Below are 23,269 nucleotides of genomic sequence, written 5' to 3'. Positions count from 1 at the left end.
GTTCACCAGTCAAGGTAGGGGTGCAAAGAGTCCAATCTATAAGACCGTAATCCCCGCTAATCTTGTACAATCTAACAAAAGGCAATCAGTGGTGCATGATAGTTCTCCAATAATCTTTTAATCATATAACAATATTGTTTGAAGCTGGACTGGCAGTCATTTCACCAAGATGTCTTTTGTGGGGGCTCAGCCATTTTAATGAGTCTCACTTCCTCCTGCTCGACATCTTGCCCACAGAATTTCCATTATAGAAACATAGATGGGCAATACCTTGTTGTACCTCGCTGTACAATGCGTTACCACACGTTAGATTATGAGGTCTCCCCTTACCTTTCACATGATTAACTTCGGCATTATGTACAAATCTTGTTGAAGGAACACGTTGCCTTGGATCGCACGAGTTGGTCTATAATAAGCGTTTGAAACCGTTTGTTATGAAATGTATACGGTTAGAAATATGTTTTAAAAGTAGAATATAATGATTCACACAAGTATCACTCAAAAGTGCACGGTTTTCGTTTTACGTCGCGAACTATCACGGTCGGCCATTTATGGGAGTCATCATTTTGACTCCTATAAATGGCCGACCGTGTTATTGGACGAGGTGAAAAGAAAACCACGCAATTTCGAGGCATATTTGTGTAGACCATTGTATTATACTTTTAAATCATCTTTCTAACCATATGCATTTTATAACAAACGGTCACAAAACGCTTTTCAAAGACCAACTCGACCAATCCAAGGCAACGTGTTCCTTTAAGCAGGCCAAACAAACGTGATTTTACTAAAATGTTATTATTATTATTATTTTTTTCGCTGCCCTCAAATTAAAAATTGTAAATGGAAAGTTGTAACTCGAAACAAATATGACTGGTTTTCGTAGCACCAGAGTTAGTAAAACGTCACAGCTAAGTAAAATATTTGAAAAAAAAAAAAATAATTGGCTAAACCTCCAATGAATGCACATGTTCTGTGAGTAAAAGGAAACACAATGCCTTCGATGGGTCCAGTTGTTCCTTCAACAGCGTTTGAAAACTTCCTTTTTTTTCCCAGATTTCTGTTAATTTTGACATTTCTTAAATTTGACATTTAAGAGCTGTGTTATAAAACATTATTGACTGGCATAATTCGGTAACTCGGGCCTCTGAGTGACCAGAAGAGGGGCCTATTTCCCTCGGCCTTCGGCCTCTGGAAATAGGTCTCTCTTCTGGTCACTCAAAGTCCCTCGGGGATTAGACGTACACTAGTTACCTCATTGCCAGTCAATATGTGTATACAAGTGCTATGTTTTGTTGTAGAAAGAGGACGCTTATAAAATATGTTATAAAACCAAAAGGTTGCAAGTAGTACTTCTGTCTTGCCCTTAATTGATCAACGGTGAAGGATTATACTATGCGGTTATCGTTTATAACCCTATAACGGTTTAATCTACTTAAAGTACTTTGTACAGTTTCTATCAATCAAGTCGATGCTTATAATCAGTTTAAAAGTGCCATACAAAAAAAATGTCTGGACAAACGTTGTTTTATACAGAAAACGACTCACATTATGTACCCATATAATCTGCATACTACTTGTTTTTTTTGAAAAACCCGGACGATCAACTGGTAGTTTATTTGTATTCGGCTGAACTAAATATTGTCAGGCCAGTATCAATTACTTAGTGACTGGAACCACTGATGTAGCGTCTTGGTCTCAAGTGGTCTGCTCATCCTGGTCGTCAATATTCACCAAAAGTGAAAGATGTCCGTCGTCCAGATAACCCTGACCATCTTGATCCCTAATGCAGCGTCTTCGGCACCATCTACACATCTGCGCCGACGATTTTCTTATACTAGCACAGCATCCCTGTCTCGAAAGAACCTTGATGCCAGTCCACACGGAGCTTACTAAAATACAATAAAACGTACGAGTGATGCGATACAAACAGTTTACAGAGAGGTTGGTTCATAATTAAAGGAGGAAATTGGTTGATGCTTTAAATAGTGTATTTCGGTAGTGGCATAATGTGAACAACCTTCCATCAGCCAACGTGAAGTTACCTCAAAGGAAACACACACAATGTAAAAACAAAATATTATGTTGTACGCGTCAACTTTGCGGTGATTTGTTCTGATTTAATGTAGTGTAAATGCGGAGGGCGCTTTGGGGTACAGAATCACTTTGTGACACCAGTGTATATAATCGGAGATTATGAAACTCAATATTGTGAAATGTCTATAAATTGTGTGTGATGGCGCGTTCTTTTGAATTAATTTCATTCAGCCGACACACATTAGGGGAAACTCTCCCATAACACCGATAAAGGACACTAACACAGGTTGAATTCATTAGTATAGTCAAAACTCCATAATGCACTTTCACACAGTCTCGTTAGATCATCACAAATCGTATTGCTAGGTGCAATGTATTGTTTTCAAAAACATTGCATTTGGAACTTGTTTAGTTGACCTGACCAGTAGTGACGTGTTGCGATTACTACAGGGTTCTTACCCGGTCAGCAGCATAACCGGGATTGCTGATTATACTAGTTTGCAATATGTTTGATCGCTTGATGGCGTGTGTGAACCAAATTTATTGTTATGCGAAGCGAGTTAATCAAACTGGTGTTTGTTGTCACTGTTCTTGTTATTATTGTTATTCAGTCACTGAAACGGTTTCTACTCTCGGAATGCAAAACTCTTTTTCGAGTGGTCTTTTACTTTTTTAGATTGAAGTTTGCATCTTTTTGAGCGATTTTTCACTATGTCCTGGAGTGAAACCCCTCTAACAGAGTGAGATAACCACCACTCCTTTTAAAGACCCATATGAGGGACAACTCGAAATGTAAAGAGTGTAGTTTTTCACTCTTTTACATTTAGAGAGTAGAAAGCCATACACGTGAGCAAAATAAAAAATAAAATTGTCATTGTGACGATTGTATTCTCTATTGAAGGCGACCCAAACGGTCAAGAAAAAAAGTAAATTATAAAGAGTTACAATTATGGTAATTGCAGACATGGAAGAAACTGCAGGCGGGTTGCAAAAGGGGATTTAATTATGAAAGTTAAGGTGAGTGATCACTTACTTGCAACGAATACAATAATGCTCAGATTCATAAGAACCAACGTAGTTGAAAGAAATCCCGTTTTGTCATCTACAATTGGCCCATCGTCATTTGGTATGAGGAGCAAGGACGCCGCCAGCATGTTTATGAAGATGATACCAAGCGAGCACATCTGAAGCCGCTGTTCAGCCGCATCCTTCATTGGTTTCAGGTAGGCGTGGATGAGCAGAAAGAAGACAGACAAGAAGACAGACACAAAGAGCGTGAAATGGTCATCGGGTCCAAACAGCAGTATGAAGAGCGTCTGCAGGATCTTACGGGTAAGTTCAATTATCTCCCAGTACCAGAACTCGGCTTTGTAGTTTTCACACAGAAAACTCTCCCAGCTAATGTTCGTATCTGGCTCTGAGGTGTCATGAACATCTGACTCTGTGACAAGGTTATTAAATTCATCTGTCCTATCCTGGGTGACAACAAGCAGTTTTTGACCCGAACTCTGACTCGACACGGGTGCTTCTGTATCATCTATCCCATCATAAGAGGTGCCGGGCAACACTTGATCTGAATCCTGACTCGAAACGGATGCTTTATCTTTTTCATTGTTGTTGGCCTTTCTTTTGCTATACCAGAGAAGAATGAGCAATGCGAGCGGGAAACCCACAACGTACACCATAGCTGTTTGGGCGGCATAGTTGTAAACATCGTGTTCTGGGCTCTCACAGTCTATTGCGTAATCATACCTCAGCAAGGTGATGTTGAGTTCTTTATCCTCATCCATGTAAAACAGCTTACACCCAGTCGGCAACAGAGTGATAACAACGCTGCATACGCTTGGGTACGACAGAAAGAGCAAAATGACGACAATAAGGAAACATCTTCGTTTACTTTTACTGAGATCATTTCTGCATTGCGCAGGCAACCCTTGCGCGTCTCTGATGTAACATTTTCTGAATACATAGTAACAAAAAGCAACCAGAACAACAAATATGATGAAGCTGAAACCGACCAAGAATTCAATGTAAATATTGTGGTAGGTGAAATCCGGAATAAAGCATCGAGGACTAATCAACCAACCAACTATGCTAACCTCCATTGTCTTAAAGACTGATCCTAATGTCTGCAAATTCTTTGGCCAAGGAATGTCATCTAGAGCAGAGAATATCTCCCCCATGACCTGGCAAAAACCAACTACGATTTTCCCACGTGCTAAGAAGACGCTCACGATATTTCTTTCATTCCGACGATGCCTTCTATATGCATCCCACACAAAGAAACAGACTACGAGGCAGACAACAAGCAAGATGCAGAAGACTTCTACAGCAAATAACGGCCACTCTGGACATTCCAAACAATGACCAAGCCAAGAGTAATACTTGTTTGCACATTCGGAACACAGCCAGCCCTTGTAACCTTCACTGCAAGTTGAGTCGATACCGAATCCACCATTTGGACACACGTCGTCGCGTGGACATTTGTGTACCTTTGGTAACTTCCCGCTAAATCTCTGCGTGCTTATGTTATACGAGTGTGTCATAATGCCTATATTGCTGACAAAATTCACATAGGAATCGTGGTTTTTCTGCGATATATGGTCTTCTTGTGAGGTCCAGTTCCACGTCCACCAGTAGCCCGGGAGAAGATGTTGATATTCCCCGGAGCAGTTGATCCCTTCGTGGGGACACTGATGACATTCGCCAAACCGGTCAGTGCGGTAATAGTTGTCCACACATGGACAAGCCCGGAACCCTGCAGCGGTACTTTTATCTGTCCCTGTTGGACACACCTTGCAATCAGTAGCTCTCGTGCCAGGTGAAGCTTCAGGCGAGACGTAAGTTCCATTATTGCATATTTCACAGTTGAAATCACCATTCGAATACTGACCAGTTTTGCTTTGGTAAAACCCACCTGTGGAGTAAACAGATGTGCCATTAGAACAGCATTGATGCTGCTCTCACACTGTGGAGAATACTCTTGCGAATGTGAACATTTGAAACTCGCGGTGAGCTTACCCAAAACTTGCGTTTGTTAACGGGAAGGTACACGTTTGGTAGTTGTCAAATACCAGTCTTCTCATTTGGTGTGTCCCATCATAACCATAAAATAACAAGCCTGTGAAAATTTGGGCTCAATTGGTCATCGAAGTTGCGAGGAAATGATGAAAGAAAAAACACCCTTGTTGGACGAATTTGTGTGCTTTCAGATAAGAATAAAATACTTCGAGCTAGAATTTTTTTTTATATTATTTTAGTGAGAAATAACTCTTTCTCAAAAACTAAGTTACTGCAGAGGGAGTCATTTCTCACAATGTTTTGTATTATCTACAGCTCTCCAATGCTCGTTACCAAGTCAGTTATTAAGTTAATATTTGTTTTGAGGAACTACCAAACGTGTACCTTCCCTTTAAGTGAATATGTTCATACTCCACAGTTCAAACCGTCATGCTCTGGTAAAACCCAAATATGGAGTAAATAGATGTGGTAGTTACCATAACCTGTCTTAACGTATCCACTTTGAGAAAATTTTGGTTAACATATGGCCGGGATTGTAGTCCTTCAGCATGCGCACCTCGGTTTTAACGGAGGTTAAATCGTCCCGTAAAAAACAATATGTGCATGGCCTTACATGTATGTCGGTTGAGTATGTAATCGGTTGAGACAAGCTCAGCGCACTGAAGCGTTTGAAGAACCTATCCCCCAATCGTCTCACAATCGCTGCTGAATCATTTGCTACTGTAATCGTTTGACAATCGTGTGATGGTTGCCGAACCGGCCCTAAATGGACCGTGCGCCTAATCAGTAAGGTATGGTGTAAGAATATTGGGTGATCAATCAAAATTCAGGTTTCATTGCCCGAATGTTACCATACGTTCATTTTAGGATTGCGTACGTCCCGTGAGTTGGCACAAACCTTCTAAAACGAAACTCAATTTTGAGCCATTGCTGTAATCATTTCTAAAAAACCGAAGCACCTCGGCAAGCAATATTTTAAGGGAGGCTTTCTTCTATCGTTACCTTCAAACCGTTCGAGTTTAATCGAGTAATTTCGAGTAAAATTGTTAACGTTTTGCTTTGTGTCATACACAAAGTACACAAACCCTGCCATTGGACACTTTCGGAACAGACAAAAAAAAAAAAAAAAAAAAAAAAAAAAAAAGTACATATATTTTTACAAATTACTTTAATGGTTTAGAGAAGGTAGTGGTTAAAGACTTCTCTTGAAATTGGATGCAGTCACTTCCACGTTATTGTTAAACATTCTCTATGGTAAATGCAATTCAGTATGTACCTATCATGAGTTGTGACTTCTTGAGAGGAGTCTACTCAAGTCCTTTTTTCTTGTTTTTCTACCCGCGTTCTGGACCCATTACTTAGTGTACAACGCAGTCCTTTTTTCTTGGTTTTCTAACCGCGTTCTGGACCTATACTTTGGACACGGTTTTCGTTTAACGAACGTGCGTAATTAAATATTGGTTTTTGACGACAACGAACGTGCGTAATCAAATAGGGGTTTTTGACAACGACGACGACATTATCATGTGTCCACAGATTTACACTAAACTTAAACAGTTTGAAGAAAATGAGGGTTGAAAGCTTCCATAATAATATTACTTGCTGTAGTGTTGTAGTTTTTGAGAAATGAGTGAACAAAATGTCAACGTATTTAGACTATGAGGTGGCGTCCTCCGTGGACCGGGTTCGTTTCAGGCGACGAGCGTGGACGACGAAAATAGACCGCCTGGGATTTGGAATCATTTAAGGGTGAAGTCACCTTGTTCGCGCAATTTGCCTAAACTAATTCTAGTATTTCGCTTTACTTTCGGAAATTATACCAAGACAAACAAAAACTCTTTGACAGGAAACAACAGCAGATATTCTATTATGCTGACGTTTCTCTGGTTGTTGAGTGGCTCAATGTTATAGAGTTGCTGATATTAGGCAAAACATTTTGCTTTATAAAAATGCAGAAATTGAGCAGAATACCTGGATTTACAACTTGTACAAAAATGAAGAATGGTATTTACTGTGTTTAGCTGTTTCTTGTGTTGAAAAAGCTATATTTGGTCTGGTCCTGGGCCAATGGCTTTTTACAGAAAAGAATTGCAGCGCTTACGTTATCTGGGAATTGTGCTATTACGCTAAGCGTATTTAACAGCTTAGCAGGGAATGTGTTGTTGAGCGTCACAATTCGCACATTTTTTTGTTTTACTACATGTGACTACTTGTGCTCAATTCCTGTGGAACTTTCACTGCAAAAAACATTGAGTTAAAATTGTTATTTGTATTCGCAGGATAACCGTGCTTTATAATTACTTGTGCAAAAGTGGGCCGGGGCGACTAATGTGCTTTAGTGTTAAAGTCGCGACTAAGAGGTTTCGCAAGCGTGCGGATACAGATACAGATACGGATATGATAACCGTATCCGTTCACATCAGCTTGTGTTGAATTTTGTTTCGCAAACTATAGATACGGATATGCGAACCGTATCCGTTCACATCAGCCACGTGTTGAATTTTGTTTCGCAAACTATAGGTATGTTTCACTTGAGTGCGCTCGCATTCATCATGAGTGTTTTTCTGACATATACACTACCGATTAGAGACCCCGTGTTTTATACACTGCATTTTCTCGTCGTTTTGTTTGCAATTTACTAAACAAATTATATCTATATCAAGCACGATGTCAAAGCTATTCAGTGGGAAATGTTTTTGTTTTGGGAAAAAAAAAAGTAAAAGTCTGCAAAACAGTTATCTACGACGTGTATGAACTCCCGTATCCGTTACGAACGTGTATGCAAAATACGATAGTCACGGATACGCCTTACAGGTATCTGTATGTGTATCCGTACACTTTCGAAACCTCTGTATTATTAGAGTTGCGACTACCGTTTTTCTCAACTCCGTTATTATTGTGCTCACACGTTGACTACAAAAATTGTCCCGACTACCTGTTTGGTGAAGCACATTGCGGCACAAATCTTGAGAATCCGTAATTTATCTCGATAAGTGTCGTAGTTGGGTTTGAAGTGTGACTAGTCGAGTAGTAAATTTCACTGGTCACCAGGCCTATCATGATGGGAACTTGCATAATAAAAAATCTTGTGCGAAGGGGCCCAGTGTCATGCTCTGCTCTGGAAGCAAAGATTCAGTGCTTAGCAGAAGCAGTGAATTATGTGCTTACGTCAAGCGAAATACACTGCTTAGCAAGGATTTTTTTTTTGTGTGCTTCCAAGCTCGCACATTATATTCCGCGCTTGCACAGTAAGCGGAAAATGGTGATCTTAAGCGCAGAGTTTGGTGGTTAAGAGTTCAGTAAAATCCACTCGTACCAGACCAAACATCAAACCACCAACCAAATACAAGAATTTAATTTTTAAGTACCTTGTCACATGACAATGGACTATACAACTACTGTCATGAACTCAAGAAAGCAACCAAATCAAACAATTCTGAGTCAAATACAAGTTTTTACATTTATTCAACTTTAGGGACCACTCATCTTATATATAATTTTAAACCGTCTGTAGTTAAAGACTCCTTGGGGCATGGAAATTAATTTTGAAAAACTGTGACCTCAAGTTGACCTCTACTTCCGGGTCAACCGCAAGTGGGACCATATCTCAATAAGTACACGGCCGATTTTTAGACTGTTTGTGGCTATTGACTCCTTGGGGATTGGAGATAAATTGCAAAAAACGTGACCTCAAATTGACCTCTTGAGATATGGTCCCACTTCCGGGTCAACCGGAAGTTGGACAATATCTCAATAAGTACATAACCAAATTTTAGACTGTTTGTAGTTATAGACTCCTAAGGGATTAGAGATTAATTTTGAAAAACCATGACCTTAAGTTGATCTGTACTTCCGGGTTAACCGGAAGTGGGACCATTTTAAGAACTACACAATCGACTTTTGATCATTTTTTTCAGTTATAGACTCCTTAGGCATTAAAAAATAAACTTTGACCCCAACTTGACCTCTACTTCCGGGTCAACCGGAACTGGGAAATATTTAAAGAACTACACAACCGATTTTCATTTTTTTTCAGTTATAGACTCCTTAGGCATAATAGTGACTTTGATAAACCGTGACCTCGTGTTGACCCCTACTTCCGGGTCAAGCGGAAGTGGGACCATATCTCAAGAACTTCTAAACATTTTTCAAACCTTTTTTTCAGAGTATAACCCCTTGGTCATTGAAGCACATAATCAAAGCAAAACAACACGGAACAGCTTTGTGTTTGTTCACAAACACCACATGTCTAGTTTCATTTTGTGTCTTTCAGAGGGGTGGTAGGCTCAAATTGATTAATTTAATTTAATTTGAACCACCCACCCCTCTGAAAGACACAAAATGTAAATTATTATGGCTCATAAAATTAGGTGTGTGGTTCAAATTGATTAATTTAGCACTTTAAATGTGCAATAAACTTGTCCCATGTTGTCAACAATACACTATGATTAACATGCTAACAAAATTCAACTTGGTGAACAGAAATTTGAAGAAGAAAAAAAAAAAAAAAAAAACAGAAGCCTACATGTACACTTCCATAATAATGACAACACACAAAATGTATGTATTTGCAAACAAAAATAGTTTATTTTTGAGTTTAAAATATCAAAATTTAAAAAAAGTTGCCTAGTTATAGCGAAATCATCTGAACATTCAGTCTTCAAATAAAGTTAACTGTACAACCCTGTCAACGCCCCCCTAAAATAAAAAAATGAGCCATGTTAAGTTAGCTGTGGTTCTCTTTGTAAATTAAATTATACATTAAACGAAAGTAATAAAGTCATTGTGTACAGACCATGTCATTCTGTTTTCAAAAAAAGTTAATTGTATTACCCTGGTTACCCTGGTTACACAGCTAGCGCAGAAATTTAGCGTTTGGATGTAAGCATTGAACGGTGATTATAGCGCAGAATTTGGTGGTGAACAGATCCATGCAACTAGGCACAGGTCATTTCGTCTTCAAACAAAGTTGATTGTACTACCCTGGTTACCCCCCCCCCCAAATAAATAAATAAATAAATTAATGAATAAAAATCATTGTGTACAAGCTAGGGCCCAATTTCTTGGATCTACTTACTGTAAACAAAGAATCGGCACTTGCGGAAGCAGGGAATTATGTGCTTACATCAAGCGTGTTTCACAGGTTGCCAGCGAATTTTGGCTTTTGCGGGTCATGGATGCATACTCTGTTTATACCAGGCATTCTACGTTTACACAGCTAGCGCAGAATATTAGCGTTTGGACAAAAACAGAGAACGGTGATCATAGCGCAGAATTTGGTGGTGAACAGATCCATGAAATTGGGCACAGGTCATTCTGTCTTCAAACAAAGTTGATTCTACTACCTTGGAACCCCCCCCCCCCCCCTACCAAAAAAAATATAATACAAAATATCAATGTGTACAGGCTAGGGCCCAATTTCATGGATCTGCTTACTGTTAACAAAGAATCGGCACTTGCGGAAGCAGGGAATTTTGTGCTTACATCAAGCGTGTTTCACAGGTTACCAGCGAATTTGAGCTTTTGCGGGTCATGGGTGCATACTCAGTTTGTACCAGGCATTCTACGCTAACCCAGCTAGCGCAGAAATTTAGCGTTTGGACTTAAGAAGAGAACGGTGATTATAAGCGCAGAATTTGGTGGTGAACAGAGCCATGAAACTGGGCACAGATCATTCTGTCTTCAAACAAAGTTAAATCCACTACCTTTGAACCCCCCCCAAAAAAAAAAAAATAAATAAATAAATAAATAAATAAATAAATAAATAAATAAATAAATAAATAAATAAATAAATAAATAAATAAATAAATAAATAAATAAATAAATAAATAAATAAATAAATAAATAAATAAATAAATAAATAAATAAATCAGCGATTTTAAGAACTACTTAATGGATCCTGATGATAAACAATTCATGTACAAACTTAGACACAGAAGTTTACCTACTAAAGATGTTTTGCTTAAAATTGGTATTGTTAGAGAAGAATCGTGTCCGCTATGTAATGTAGAAAGAGAAACTCATGAGCATATTTTCATTTACTGTTCTCACACATTGGATGCTTGGATTTTTGTATGAAATATTTTCTTCGAATGGAAAAGAACAGGTTAAAACCAGAATCATTCGAAAATTGCTATACTAGGAACAATGCTTTGTGTTTCACCACTAAGGACGAAGTCAGTTTTAATTACTAATTGCCTGTTTTACCAAGGGCCAAGTTATTTCCTTTGTCCCATATGTATCATGTTTTTCTAATTTTTGTTTTTTGTTGTTGTCAGTATTGTTTTTTCCCGAACCACGTGATTCCCGAGTCACGCTAAATTGTAGATATTTGTATATATAATAGAGGTATTCATTTAACTATTTAATTATTTTGTTTATTGTTAATATTATTGTTATTTTCTGAGCTTCTGTTACTTACTGTGCCTGTTATATATTAGAAGTATTTACTGGAGTGTCTTTTGATAGTGTGTTTATTTGATGTATGCCTTTGCTGATGAATGTTGAATAAACGGAGTAATATAACTCCACATCAAGAGAAAAAAAAATAAATAAATTTTATTGAGGACGTGTGATATAGCTACATCGAGCTCCAGGAAATTGACAGAAATTTCACCTTCTGCGTTTTTGTGGAAGCCTTTTCTACTAGCAAGTGTCTCTCAAGTTGTACATAGAACACTTTCGTTGAGGTAAGAGAGATTGAAACCAACCTTTTAGGGCCTTTTGGCCCTAAAAGCGCTCTCAAATCAACGGCGGTGCCGCTTGGCCGCCATGTTTTCTGCCATGGGTCTTAACAGACCAAACACCGTGAGGTTCAACACCCACCATCTTTCGAAAGGTGTCACACCCCGAGACGTCTACAAAGCTGTCAATCACGAGTTGGATTCAACATCAACAATAGTATGCATTGCTGAACTGGAACGTAACTGGTACAACGTCACTTTTGACAATGAGCAGGATTGTGAGACTATAGCATCGCAAGGCCTGCTATTACATAATGCCCTCGTCCAGTGTGAAAGAGCTAACATTCGCAACTCTGTGATCGCGTACATCAAGGCACCATACGAAATTCCGGACAATGCCATTACATCGCTCCTGTCTCGGTATGGAACTGTCGCCAACATCCGACGTCAATATCACGGTTTTGACGACAACATTGAAACCGGTGTGAGAAGCTGTCTCGTCAAGAGCCTCAAGAAACCAATACCGAGCTTTCTCAAATTCAGCGGCTTTATTTTGCCAGTTCGATACAGGGGGCAACAGAAAACCTGCAAAATCTGTGAAGAAACAGGCCATCTAGCGAGAGACTGTCCGGCAAGAAACCGATGCTTTGTATGTGGAAGCTACGACCATAGGGCGGCTTGGCACGACAAATACGACAACAGCGAACAAGATGAAATCCGTGACGACAATCCGGCAAATGAACATAAAGAAAATGAAGAGGACACTACTGGAGAAAAAGAAGATAATGAGCCCCAAAACACAGAACCGCCAGCTGAAGATGAAACACACAGCTCCAAAGCAAAGAAAGGAGAAGAAAAGAAAGGTATGGATCAAACAGAGAACACAGAACAGCACCCACCAAAAGAAGCCGCCTCTAAACCTAAGCTATCATTCAAAGAAGTAGTTGCAGGAACAACCAGCAAGAAAACTCCCACAAAACCCCAAGGATTTTGGGACGAAGCCATGAACAGCCAAGCAGTTAGAAAGTTGTCGCGGAAAAGGAAATCCACTGAAGCTTCAACAGCATCATCTAAAGTAGCTCGTGATGAGTCATCACCAACAGATATGGAAACTTTGGCAGCCGAAAACCCAGTTGATGAGACACCAGAGAACATGCACGACCAGGAATATACGGATGAAAGATCCGACGATACATATTCGGAAGGATCGATCGACGAGGATAGTGGAAGACTCGTTGATCCAGATTATCACAGTGAAGACCCACAAGATCTAGGCGGAGAATTCACTCTCTACACACGCGGGGGAGTCCGTCGACGAAGGAAAAAGCGAACATCATGGGAAAGGAAATCAACAACGAATAACTCTCTCAACAAACAACAAGTAAAACCAATGACACTGATCAACCGGGTCCATCAAGCTACCCAACTACCAACAAGCCTAGTAAGAACAACGAAAGCCAACCCAAACAACGAGTTCAACAAAGCCAGAGAGGGAGAGGAGGAGGGAAGCCAAAGTAACTTTTACCTTCATCATGGCTGGTGAGATGAAGACATTAATGTACAACATCATCATTGGTATGTTCATATTGTCTATTGTCTCCATAAATGTTAATGGCTTGAGGAATAACCTAAAACGTAATGTGATCTTTGAATTTTTATGTCGTAACAAGTTTAGCCTAATTTTTCTTCAAGAAACTCACAGTGAAGAAAATGACGAACCCGTTTGGAGTAAAGAGTGGCAAGGAAATATGCATTTTAGTCATGGCAATAGCCAATCCAGGGGGGTTGCTATTCTCACTTCAGAAAAATCTGGTCTCTGCATTGATAATATTTCTAGGGATAAGGAAGGGAGATGGATAAAGGGTCAAACTAAATGGAACAATCTTGACATTCCAGTTGCCTCTGTTTATGCTCCAAACAATTCTTACGATAGGGCTTATTTTTTTGATGACATGTCTGATTGGATTATTAGCGATTCTTCTATTATTGGTGGAGATTTCAATTGTAATATTGATAATGTAAAAATCAAAGACGGCAGTAAAACTATTCTTAAAAATGTCATTAACGAGAAAGATTTATGTGACGTCTGGCGCACTATTCATCCTGATAAAGCAGGATACACACATTACCACAAAGCTAGTAAGCAGTCGACTAGAATTGACTATTTGTTTTTATCGTCCAATCTTCTGAGTAATGTTTTAGACGTGCGTGTTAATCCACATGGTAATTCTGATCACTCTATAGTTTGTATGAAATTACATGATCCCGGTAATGTGCATGGCCAAGGAAGGTGGATATGTAATAATAGTCTTTTAAATGACAATGATTGTAAATATCGTATAGAAACCTTTTTACAATTCTGGACTTCTCAAAAATACAACTACAAGTCTCTGTTGGATTGGTGGGAAAGTTGTAAATTCAGAATAAAAGAAATTCTCCAAGATTACGGCAAAGAAAAAGCGCACCTTCAAAAACAAAAAATTAATGATCTTAAGAAAAAATACAACAGGCTCTTGGAGAATCCAGACTCCAGTGCTGATGCCATTAAAGACATTGAAGCTCAAATAAAAACCTACGAAATTGAAGAATGGTCCAAGGCTAAAATTAGAGTTCGGAATACCATTAAAGAGGAAGGTCAAAAAGCCTCTAAATTCTTTCTGAATCTTGAAAAACAGCAAGTCCAGAATAGTAAAATTGATAGGTTGGTTAATGCCGAAGGGAAATTTATCGATCAACCTCACTCTATGCTTGATCATGCTAATGATTTTTACTCTGACTTGTATAAAGAGGAAGACATCTCTGATGATCACTTAAATGATATTATCTCTAAAATAAGTAGAAAACAAATTCCTCATGATATTCATTGTAATCTTGAAAAAGCAATAATAATAATAATAATAATAATAATAAGACTTGTAATGCGCACATATCCACCCTGCTGGGTGTTCAAGGCGCAGTAAACCAAAACAAAACAAAACAAAAAACACAACACAAAGAAAAACAGACACAACAAAATTAGTCATTGAAAACCTGTGACATAAGATAAGTTTTGTGAAAAGACTTGAATTTTGCGGTACAAAGACAAGATCGAAGATTAAGTGGTAGAGAGTTCCAGATGCGTGGCGCTGCTACAGAAAAAGACCTGTCACCCCATGAGTGTCGAGACTTGGGTTCAATGAGGAGAAGCATGGAACTTGATCGAAGATTCCTTGAAGGAGTGTAAACTTGAAGCAGTTCAGAAATATAGTGGGGAGCCTTGCCATTTAGAGCTTTGTGGACAATGAGCATCAGCTTGAAGATGATTCGTTGAGAGATAGGGAGCCAGTGTAGTTGTTTCAGAATGGGGGTGATAGAACAAGATTTTCTAGACAGTGTCACAATGCGAGCAGCAGTATTTTGGAGCCGTTGAAGTCGGGAAATCTGGTTGTTAGGAAGACTGTAGAGAAGAGCATTGCCGTTGTCAAGACGAGAAGTAACAAATGCGTGAATGACCTTTTCAGTGGCACTTTTGTCCAAGTACTTGCGAATCTTACCTATATTCCTGATGTGATATGATGATAAACGAACAATGTTGTTGATGTGTGGCTGAAGTGTCATCGATGAATAAAAAATAACCCCTAAGTTCCGAGCTTTCAGCAAGGGAGCTATCCGAGCATCACCGATGGAGATGTATGGCACTGAAACCTTAGTTAACTGTTGACGTGACCCAAATAAAAGGAACTCTGTCTTATCATCATTTAACTTCAGGAAGTTTTGGTGTGTCCAACGTCGAATCTCTTGGATGCATTTCTCAAGTCTTGCAATAGATGCATTGGCGTTTTCTTGAGAAGATTTAAACGTGATGTATAGCTGAGTGTCGTCTGCGTAAACATGGTAATTCAGATTAAACTTGAGGATGATGTCACGAATCGGTAAAGTGTACAGCGTAAACCACTGCGGGCCGAGTACCGACCCCTGTGGCACAGAGTAGTTCAAAACAACAGGGTCGGATATCGCAGTGCCAATACATACATGCTGAGTTCTGTTGTGGAGATACGATTTGCACCATGCTAGGGCTGTGTCCTCTATGCCAAGGTGATTCTGGAGCCGAGAGAGAAGGATGTTATGATCAACAGTGTCAAAAGCAGCACTCAAGTCTAGCAGGACTAGTGCTGTAAGGTTACCATTGTCCATAGAAGAGAGAATATCGTTGCTCACACGGACTAGTGCAGCCTCGGTCCCATGGAAAGGCTTGTATGCTGACTGGAACACGTCGGACAGGTTGAAAGTATGAATGTGATCAGAAATACGTGATGACACTACTCGTTCGATGACTTTTCCAAGATATTTTAAGTTTGCAACCGGTCTGTAGTTTTTGAATATCTCCTTGTCCAGGTTTGGTTTCTTGATGAGCGGCCTGATGTAGGAAACTTTGAGGCTATCGGGGAAACAACCGGAACTGAAAGATTCGTTTACAAGCTTAGTGATGTAGGGTACAAATATACCAATGTTTTGCTTTATCATGGATGTTGATACTGGATCCAGCTCACAGGATTTTGAAGGAGATTTCATAATAACCCTTTGAATCTCAGCAACAGTGGCAGGCTCAAACACAGATAGTCTACACTCTGGTTGAAGATGTGGCAATGTCTGCGGTACGTTGTAAGGGACTGATGAAAATGATGAGCGGATGTCTGAAATCTTGGTGACAAAGAATTTCGGCTGATGAAGTCAAGTTAGCGCTATTTCAAATGAACAAAAATAAGTCTCCTGGCTTAGACGGGCTTACGGTTGAGTTTTATCAGACATTTTGGAACACAATCGCTTCTGATGTCTTAAAAGTCTATAATTGCTGTTTCAAGAATGGTATTTTATATAGATCAATGAACTCTGCGTTAATTAGACTTATTTATAAAAACAGAGGTGAAAGAACTGATTTAAAAAATTGGCGTCCTATCAGCTTGCTCACTGTCGATTATAAGATCCTATCCAAGGTCATCACTAATAGAATGAAGCTTATTATGCCCCTTCTTGTAGGTGAAGAAGAAACTTGTGGAGTTGTAGGAAGAAATATTCATGATAATCTTATGGTTATGCGTGATACCATTGACTATGTAGAATTAGATAATTCGGAGGCTGCTCTCATAAGTATAGATCAAGAGAAGGCGTTTGACAGAATTAGCTGGAAATATTTGTTCACTGTTTTGACTTTTCACTGTTTTAATTAAATGGATTAAATTATTGTACAGCAATCCCAATTGTAACATTATTGTAAATAATTTTATTGGTTCACCAGTTAAGGTTTCTCGAGGGATTATCTCCTTTATTCTATCTGTGCGGAAGGGTTAGCGAGTTTGGCTAGAACTGATTGTGATTTAAAAGGCATTGTTACGCCGGGAGGTGAAAGTAGCATTAGATTAATTCAACACGCTGATGACATCACTTTCTTTGTTCGTGACAATAAGGAGTTCGTTACTATTGATAACATACTTAGTACCTATTGTAAGGGAAGCGGGTCTAAACTCAATGTAGACAAGTCCAAAGGCATGTGGCTTGGGAAGTGGACGGGTAGAGTCGACAAACCTTGTAACTTCCAATGGTGTGATAAACTTAAAATCCTTGGGATCATATTTGGGAATGATGTCGTACCAAATGACAACTGGGGTCCGAGAATTACAAAAATCCGTAGTACTTTAGATAAATGGTCTAAACGTAATCTCACCTATCATGGCAAGTCTGTTATTGTAAATATTTTGATTGGGCCATGTATTAATTACCTTGGCAGCGTGCTAACCTGTCCCGATGAAACCGTGAAAAAGATGAATAAAATGATCTGGAATTTCTTCTGGGATGGTAAAATCGAAAAAATTAAGAGGGCTACCATCATTGGTCCAAAAGACTCGGGTGGAATGGGTCTTGTTGACATTAACTGCAAATTGATGAGCCTCAAATTAAACTGGCTAGCTCGCTACCCCTTATCTCAAGGGAAATGGAAATATTTTTTTGACTATTGGATTAATAAAGCTAGCGCCAATGATCACTTGGGATGGTATATATTTGCCAATCAGAAAAAAGCTTTGAAAACCACGTCCTTTTATATTGATGTGATCAATGCCTTTGATAAAGCAGGAGGTATTATGGATTGTAAACATTCTAGTGTCTTAGAAACAAGAGAAATGCCTTTGTGGAATAATGTTAGCGTCACCAAGGACAACGTCACTTTTGGTAGTACCTTGCTTAAATCTTTTGGTATTAACAGGATAAAACATAATGTGAAACAGGGTAAACTGATCTCTTTTAAAGAAATTGCTGAAATGTGTGCATTACGTAATATTAATGCCGGTAGAATGCTAGGTCGCCTTAAGCATCATGTGGATTACAACCTAGTTGAAGAAAAAAGAGAAGGTCCAGCTACTCCTTTATGTAATTGGTTAGTCATCAAAGATTATAACGGAGAGGAGTCTGCTCCGATGTATTTAACTAAAGCCAAGACCAACTACGGCAACCTGATTAGGAAAAAAAGTGTCGTTCCTAGAGTTCAACCAATTTGGCAAAATATATTCAGTATTAGTCAAGATCTTGATTGGTCTGCGATATGGATCAGCGATTTTTAGAACTACTTAATGGATCCTGATGATAAACAATTCATGTACAAACTTAGACACAGAATTTTACCTACTAAAGATGTTTTGCTTAAAATTGGTAATGTTAGAGAAGAATCTTGCCCGCTCTGTAATGTAGAAAGAGAAACTCATGAGCATATTTTCATTTACTGTTCTCACACATTGGATGCTTGGATTTTTGTAGAAAGATTGCTTAGCAAATATACAGGTAACAACCATTTTTATTTAAACCACTCTAACAGAATTCTTGGATATGCTCTAAAACCGGTCCAGGCCGTCGTTGTTGCTAAATTGCTTAGGCTGATCTGGAATATTCGATGCAAAAAGGTGTTTAATAGTTATTCAAGACCAGCAGAAATCGACATCATCTCACAGTTAAAGTTATCTTTGAAATATTTTCTTCGAATGGAAAAGAACAGGTTAAAACCAGAATCATTCGAAAATTGCTATACTAGGAACAATGCTTTGTGTTTCACCACTAAGGACGAAGTCAGTTTTAATTACTAATTGCCTGTTTTACCAAGGGCCAAGTTATTTCCTTTGTCCCATATGTATCATGTTTTTCTAATTTTTGTTTGTTGTTGTTGTCAGTATTGTTTTTTCCCGAACCACGTGATTCCCGAGTCACGCTAAATTGTAGATATTTGTATATATAATAGAGGTATTCATTTAACTATTTAATTATTTTGTTTATTGTTAATATTATTGTTATTTTCTGAGCTTCTGTTACTTACTGTGCCTGTTATATATTAGAAGTATTTACTGGAGTGTCTTTTGATAGTGTGTTTATTTGATGTATGCCTTTGCTGATGAATGTTGAATAAACGGAGTAATATAACTCCTCATCAAGAAAAAAAAAGAAAAAATAAATAAATAAATGAATGAATAAATAAATAAATAAATAAGTGTCTTTTGATAGTGTGTTTATTTGATGTATGCCTTTGCTGATGAATGTTGAATAAACGGAGTAATATAACTCCACATCAAGAGAAAAAAAAAAAAAAAAAAAAAAAAGGCTGCTTCTTTTTCCGGCTGGTAAAGGTTGATGTCAATGACACGGGGTTACACATCAGCTGCGGAAGGAGTTGTTTTCATGTCTTGTCACCCCGCTGACCAAGAACTAGTGCATTGTGCATGCATTCTTTGCGTATCTGTTTTATGAAAAGAAAAAACAAATAATAATAATAATCATTATGTGGGATTTCTTAAAAATTTACATGGCAGAAATACAATCTCGTCAGGTTTGACGTAACACCATGTAATGACAATCTCTCTGTGAGTTGGCGTAGTTTTAAAAAGAACCTTACATGAGTTAACGCAAAACCAGAACATAATGAGTCCACATGCAACAACAGCAAGGGGGCAAATTTTCTTTATGTCTGATAGAATAATGGAGATAGACTTCTCAGTACAGCAGTAGATGTTTTTTTTTTCTTTTTTTTTTATTAACAAGTACTTACCAGGCTTCTCTGCCTCTCTTTTCTGTAATGCCACTTGATTATTTTGCTGTTCCACGGCCACTTGCGACCAGGGCCAAGCCGACGACCCCGCCGACGTCGTAGCATGCACAAGCAGCACTGGCTGAGGCCTGGTGGTAGTAAATCCCCCTGAATTATCTCAATGTTTAGCTTTAAATTTCGGGATCGATCCAGGCTTCTTACAGTAATTTTCAAACTTCTAGTGCATCCACAAACAACCAAATAGTCGGCAGTAGTATAGCTGATACACTATAAACAAAAAGCTTCGTAACACGCACGCCTATAGTATGTATAAAAACGCATACATAACACACGGAGTAACATGGCGTAATCTTTGTTTACTCTCGTTGCTTCATGGGTATGACATCATCACTTTTTTACCACGTTCATTGCGTTCGCTGGTTTACAAATCCGCTTAGATTTCAGTGTTGGTTTAATAGCCGGGAACCAGTACGGGCCGGGAAATTTCAAAATCGAAGAATCGAGGTCAATTTTTTCTGGAAAATTGTAGCCAAATTATTTGGAGAAAAACATGACCAGTACAATAAATTGATAGCTGAACACAACATTAACAAGTTATGATAGTGATTTTAATGTAGGAGTACCGTAACACCGATCTTTAAACACATGTCATGACACGGCGAAACGTGCGGAAACAAGGTTTGGTTTTACCGTTATTTTCTCCCGACTCCGATGACTGATTGAGCCTAAATTTTCACAGGTTTGTTTTTTTATACAAATTATAAGTTGTGATACACGAAGTGTGGACATTTACTGTTTACAATACTGTTTACCAAAAGTGTCCAATGGCTTTAAGGCTCAATACGAATTCCGTTATGAATCCGTCTCTTTTCACTCTTATTGATAGCATGATGAAACTTGAATTCAATTAATAGTTAAAAGGTCTGAGTTCCCCTAATTGTTTGTATTTTTTTATATTTTTATTTGTTGCTACATAAATAAATAACGAAAACTATAAAACTATAAAATCAAAAGTAAATGAAAAAATATATACAAACAACACACAAATTAAAGGATGTTCCAATTGTGCGGCGATCTGGTAATGATTTTTGTATATGTTTGAGGGAACAAACAAATATTTCTAGGGAAGAAACAAATATCTTTAGGGAATGAAATGATTTTGAGGAAACGTAGCATCGTTTCAAGTAAACGAAAACAAGAAACGAATTAATTTTTCGACGGAATGCAACAGTATTTCGAGGGAAAAAAATAAGTGTTTGTTTACCTTTTTAAATAAATAGAATACCCCTTTCTGTTTGGGAGCACCTTACAATAAGTACATTTCCTGCAAACTCACCTGGCGGACATGGACTACAGCCTGACTGCGATCCGAAAGTTCCCTGGTGACAGGGCATGCATTTACGCTCGAATTGTGCAATTTGTTGGCACACAAAACCCGATGATGAAAAGTCACTGCTTCCGAAATACAGCATGTCGAATGGAGGTATAAAGTCGTCTCCGACTAATGCACTGCGAAAGTAACATGTCAATGTACATGGTTATTGAACGATATTACAAAATTTTAAAGAGGGGACGAACAGTTACTTCGATAGAAGAAATTAATGATGACATTTGCATTTAAATGTTATTATTTTTTCTGTTTTTAGGTTTCCCATATTTTCCATTCGGGTACTTACACATTAATGTCTGTCCGATTCATTTGTGGTACTTTTTGAAGACTTTTATCAACAGATCTAAAAAGAAAATTAGTTTAACTGAAAGTAAACCAGAGGAATGAAATGATATTCTTAGGTTACGGACTGAAATTATATTTCGAGTGTACAAATTGATGTAATTAAATTAGATCAATTTGGTTAACCTATGCAATCTAAGTTATTCACATATGCAATGTTAAAATAATACAAATAATGTTCATATAGTTTTGGTGTAAAGTTCAGTCTTTTTTAGAAATAATTGCAAGTGATATTCGGTAATTATGATTAAAATCAATTTGAACAAACACACGCAGTGCAGTTATCGCTTAGGGCATGATGGTGGGCTACCAGTATTACTTAATACTATTATGTGTTTTAAAGCATGGTCATATATTGATAATGGGAAAACATTAATAAAATACAAGTCTGTTGTTTATTGTGTAAAATAATTTGAAAGGGTATTGTGACGAACTGAAACTGTACGCCCCGCCGGTGCGTAGTGGCCCGCCGGATCTTGGAGAACAACGCTCCCGAGGCAGCTGGCTTGAACTTTTGTTGAACTGTTCAGTGATTGGACGAACTATCGCGCGCAATTGATGATGTATAACAGTGTATAACATAATGATAAGATTTTATTCATGTGTGATTAAAGGGACACCGGCTCTCCATTTACGCAATTTAGGGGTGTAGAATCATAAATAATGCTTTTATAGATGGTTGCTGTAAAAACAATCATCAACATGTCACGTAATTAGCGAAATATTATTTAAAAAATCAAAGCGGTAAAAGGTCACCGTATACGTGTTTCCAGCCGTTGCAACTGTCAAATCTTCGTGATATTGTCGCATAATGTTGTAAGTAGACTGGTGCTTTGTTTAAAGCAACGTTTTTACTACGACGCAGCATAAGGATCCAGTCTATCCATGTATTATAAACAACCAGCATAAATATACGGATCAGGCAGATCCTTCGACGATGGAGGTAGACCTTCGTGCTTCGACGTACATCCAAAGATCGTCACGAAGAACACAAACAAACTATTAACCCAGAATATGATGGGACAATGACAAGTAAATAAAGCATTCCTGTCACCAATAAACTAGGCCTACTACCACATAGCCATGATGCAGTTTGGAATGCGATCGTGGCGTTACGTTCTTCCGACGTGCCAGGGCCCAATTTCATAATGCCTTTATAGTGGCACAACAATTTGCTTAGCACAAAATAGTATTGCATAGCAGAAACTGATTACCAGTAAAATTTTAATTAAATTTGAAAACTTGTGGCTCGTGCCCGACTAAATTTTTAAATAGTAAATACATCAGCGGTATTTTCTGCTGAACAGATGAAATTGATAAATGGGCCCTGTTATTCACGGTAAAAAATAAATAATAATCTTGGGGGGAAGGGAATCTTGAGGGATTCAAAAGCGTCCTTGTGAGAATGTATTTTGAAACATAAGCGTAGCTGCAAATCTTGAAACGTAAGCCTAGCTTGACTCGGGATTGAAAGCGTACCTTTTGATTATTGCGTAACTGGAACCTATACGTATGTTGGATTGTATAAGCGTATCTGCGTAGCTTGAAACGGAACCATATCTTTCAGAACGTAACCATATTTTTTTGGAACATAAGCATATTTTGGAACGTAAACAGAGCTGCGTATTATAGCGTAACTTGAAGGAACATAAGCAAAACTTGGAATGCAAGCGTAGCTGAGTAGCTGTGTACCTTAGAACGTAACCTTATCTTTTAGAATGTAAGCAAAGCTTGGAA

The 23,269-nt window shown here is 38.3% G+C and overlaps 1 protein-coding gene across 1 annotated transcript in view; it reads right to left on the bottom strand.

Annotated features, from left to right (window-relative positions):
• Nucleotides 1-827: 827 nt before the first annotated feature.
• The window catches only part of LOC139942896 (uncharacterized), a 60,102-nt gene continuing 37,660 nt past the window's right edge, over nucleotides 828-23,269 (bottom strand). The window contains exons 16-19 of the mRNA XM_071939704.1: nucleotides 21,477-21,533; nucleotides 21,137-21,309; nucleotides 3,068-4,951; nucleotides 828-1,889 (exon numbers count right to left, since the gene is read on the bottom strand). Of these exons, the coding sequence (XP_071795805.1) occupies nucleotides 1,696-1,889; nucleotides 3,068-4,951; nucleotides 21,137-21,309; nucleotides 21,477-21,533 (2,308 nt within the window). The 3' untranslated portion in view covers nucleotides 828-1,695. The remainder of the gene's footprint in view (nucleotides 1,890-3,067; nucleotides 4,952-21,136; nucleotides 21,310-21,476; nucleotides 21,534-23,269) is intronic.

Source organism: Asterias amurensis, chromosome 10, assembly GCF_032118995.1.
Source record: "Asterias amurensis chromosome 10, ASM3211899v1".
Lineage (NCBI taxonomy): Eukaryota > Metazoa > Echinodermata > Asteroidea > Forcipulatida > Asteriidae > Asterias > Asterias amurensis.
This window is presented reverse-complemented; position numbering and strand designations above follow the sequence as displayed.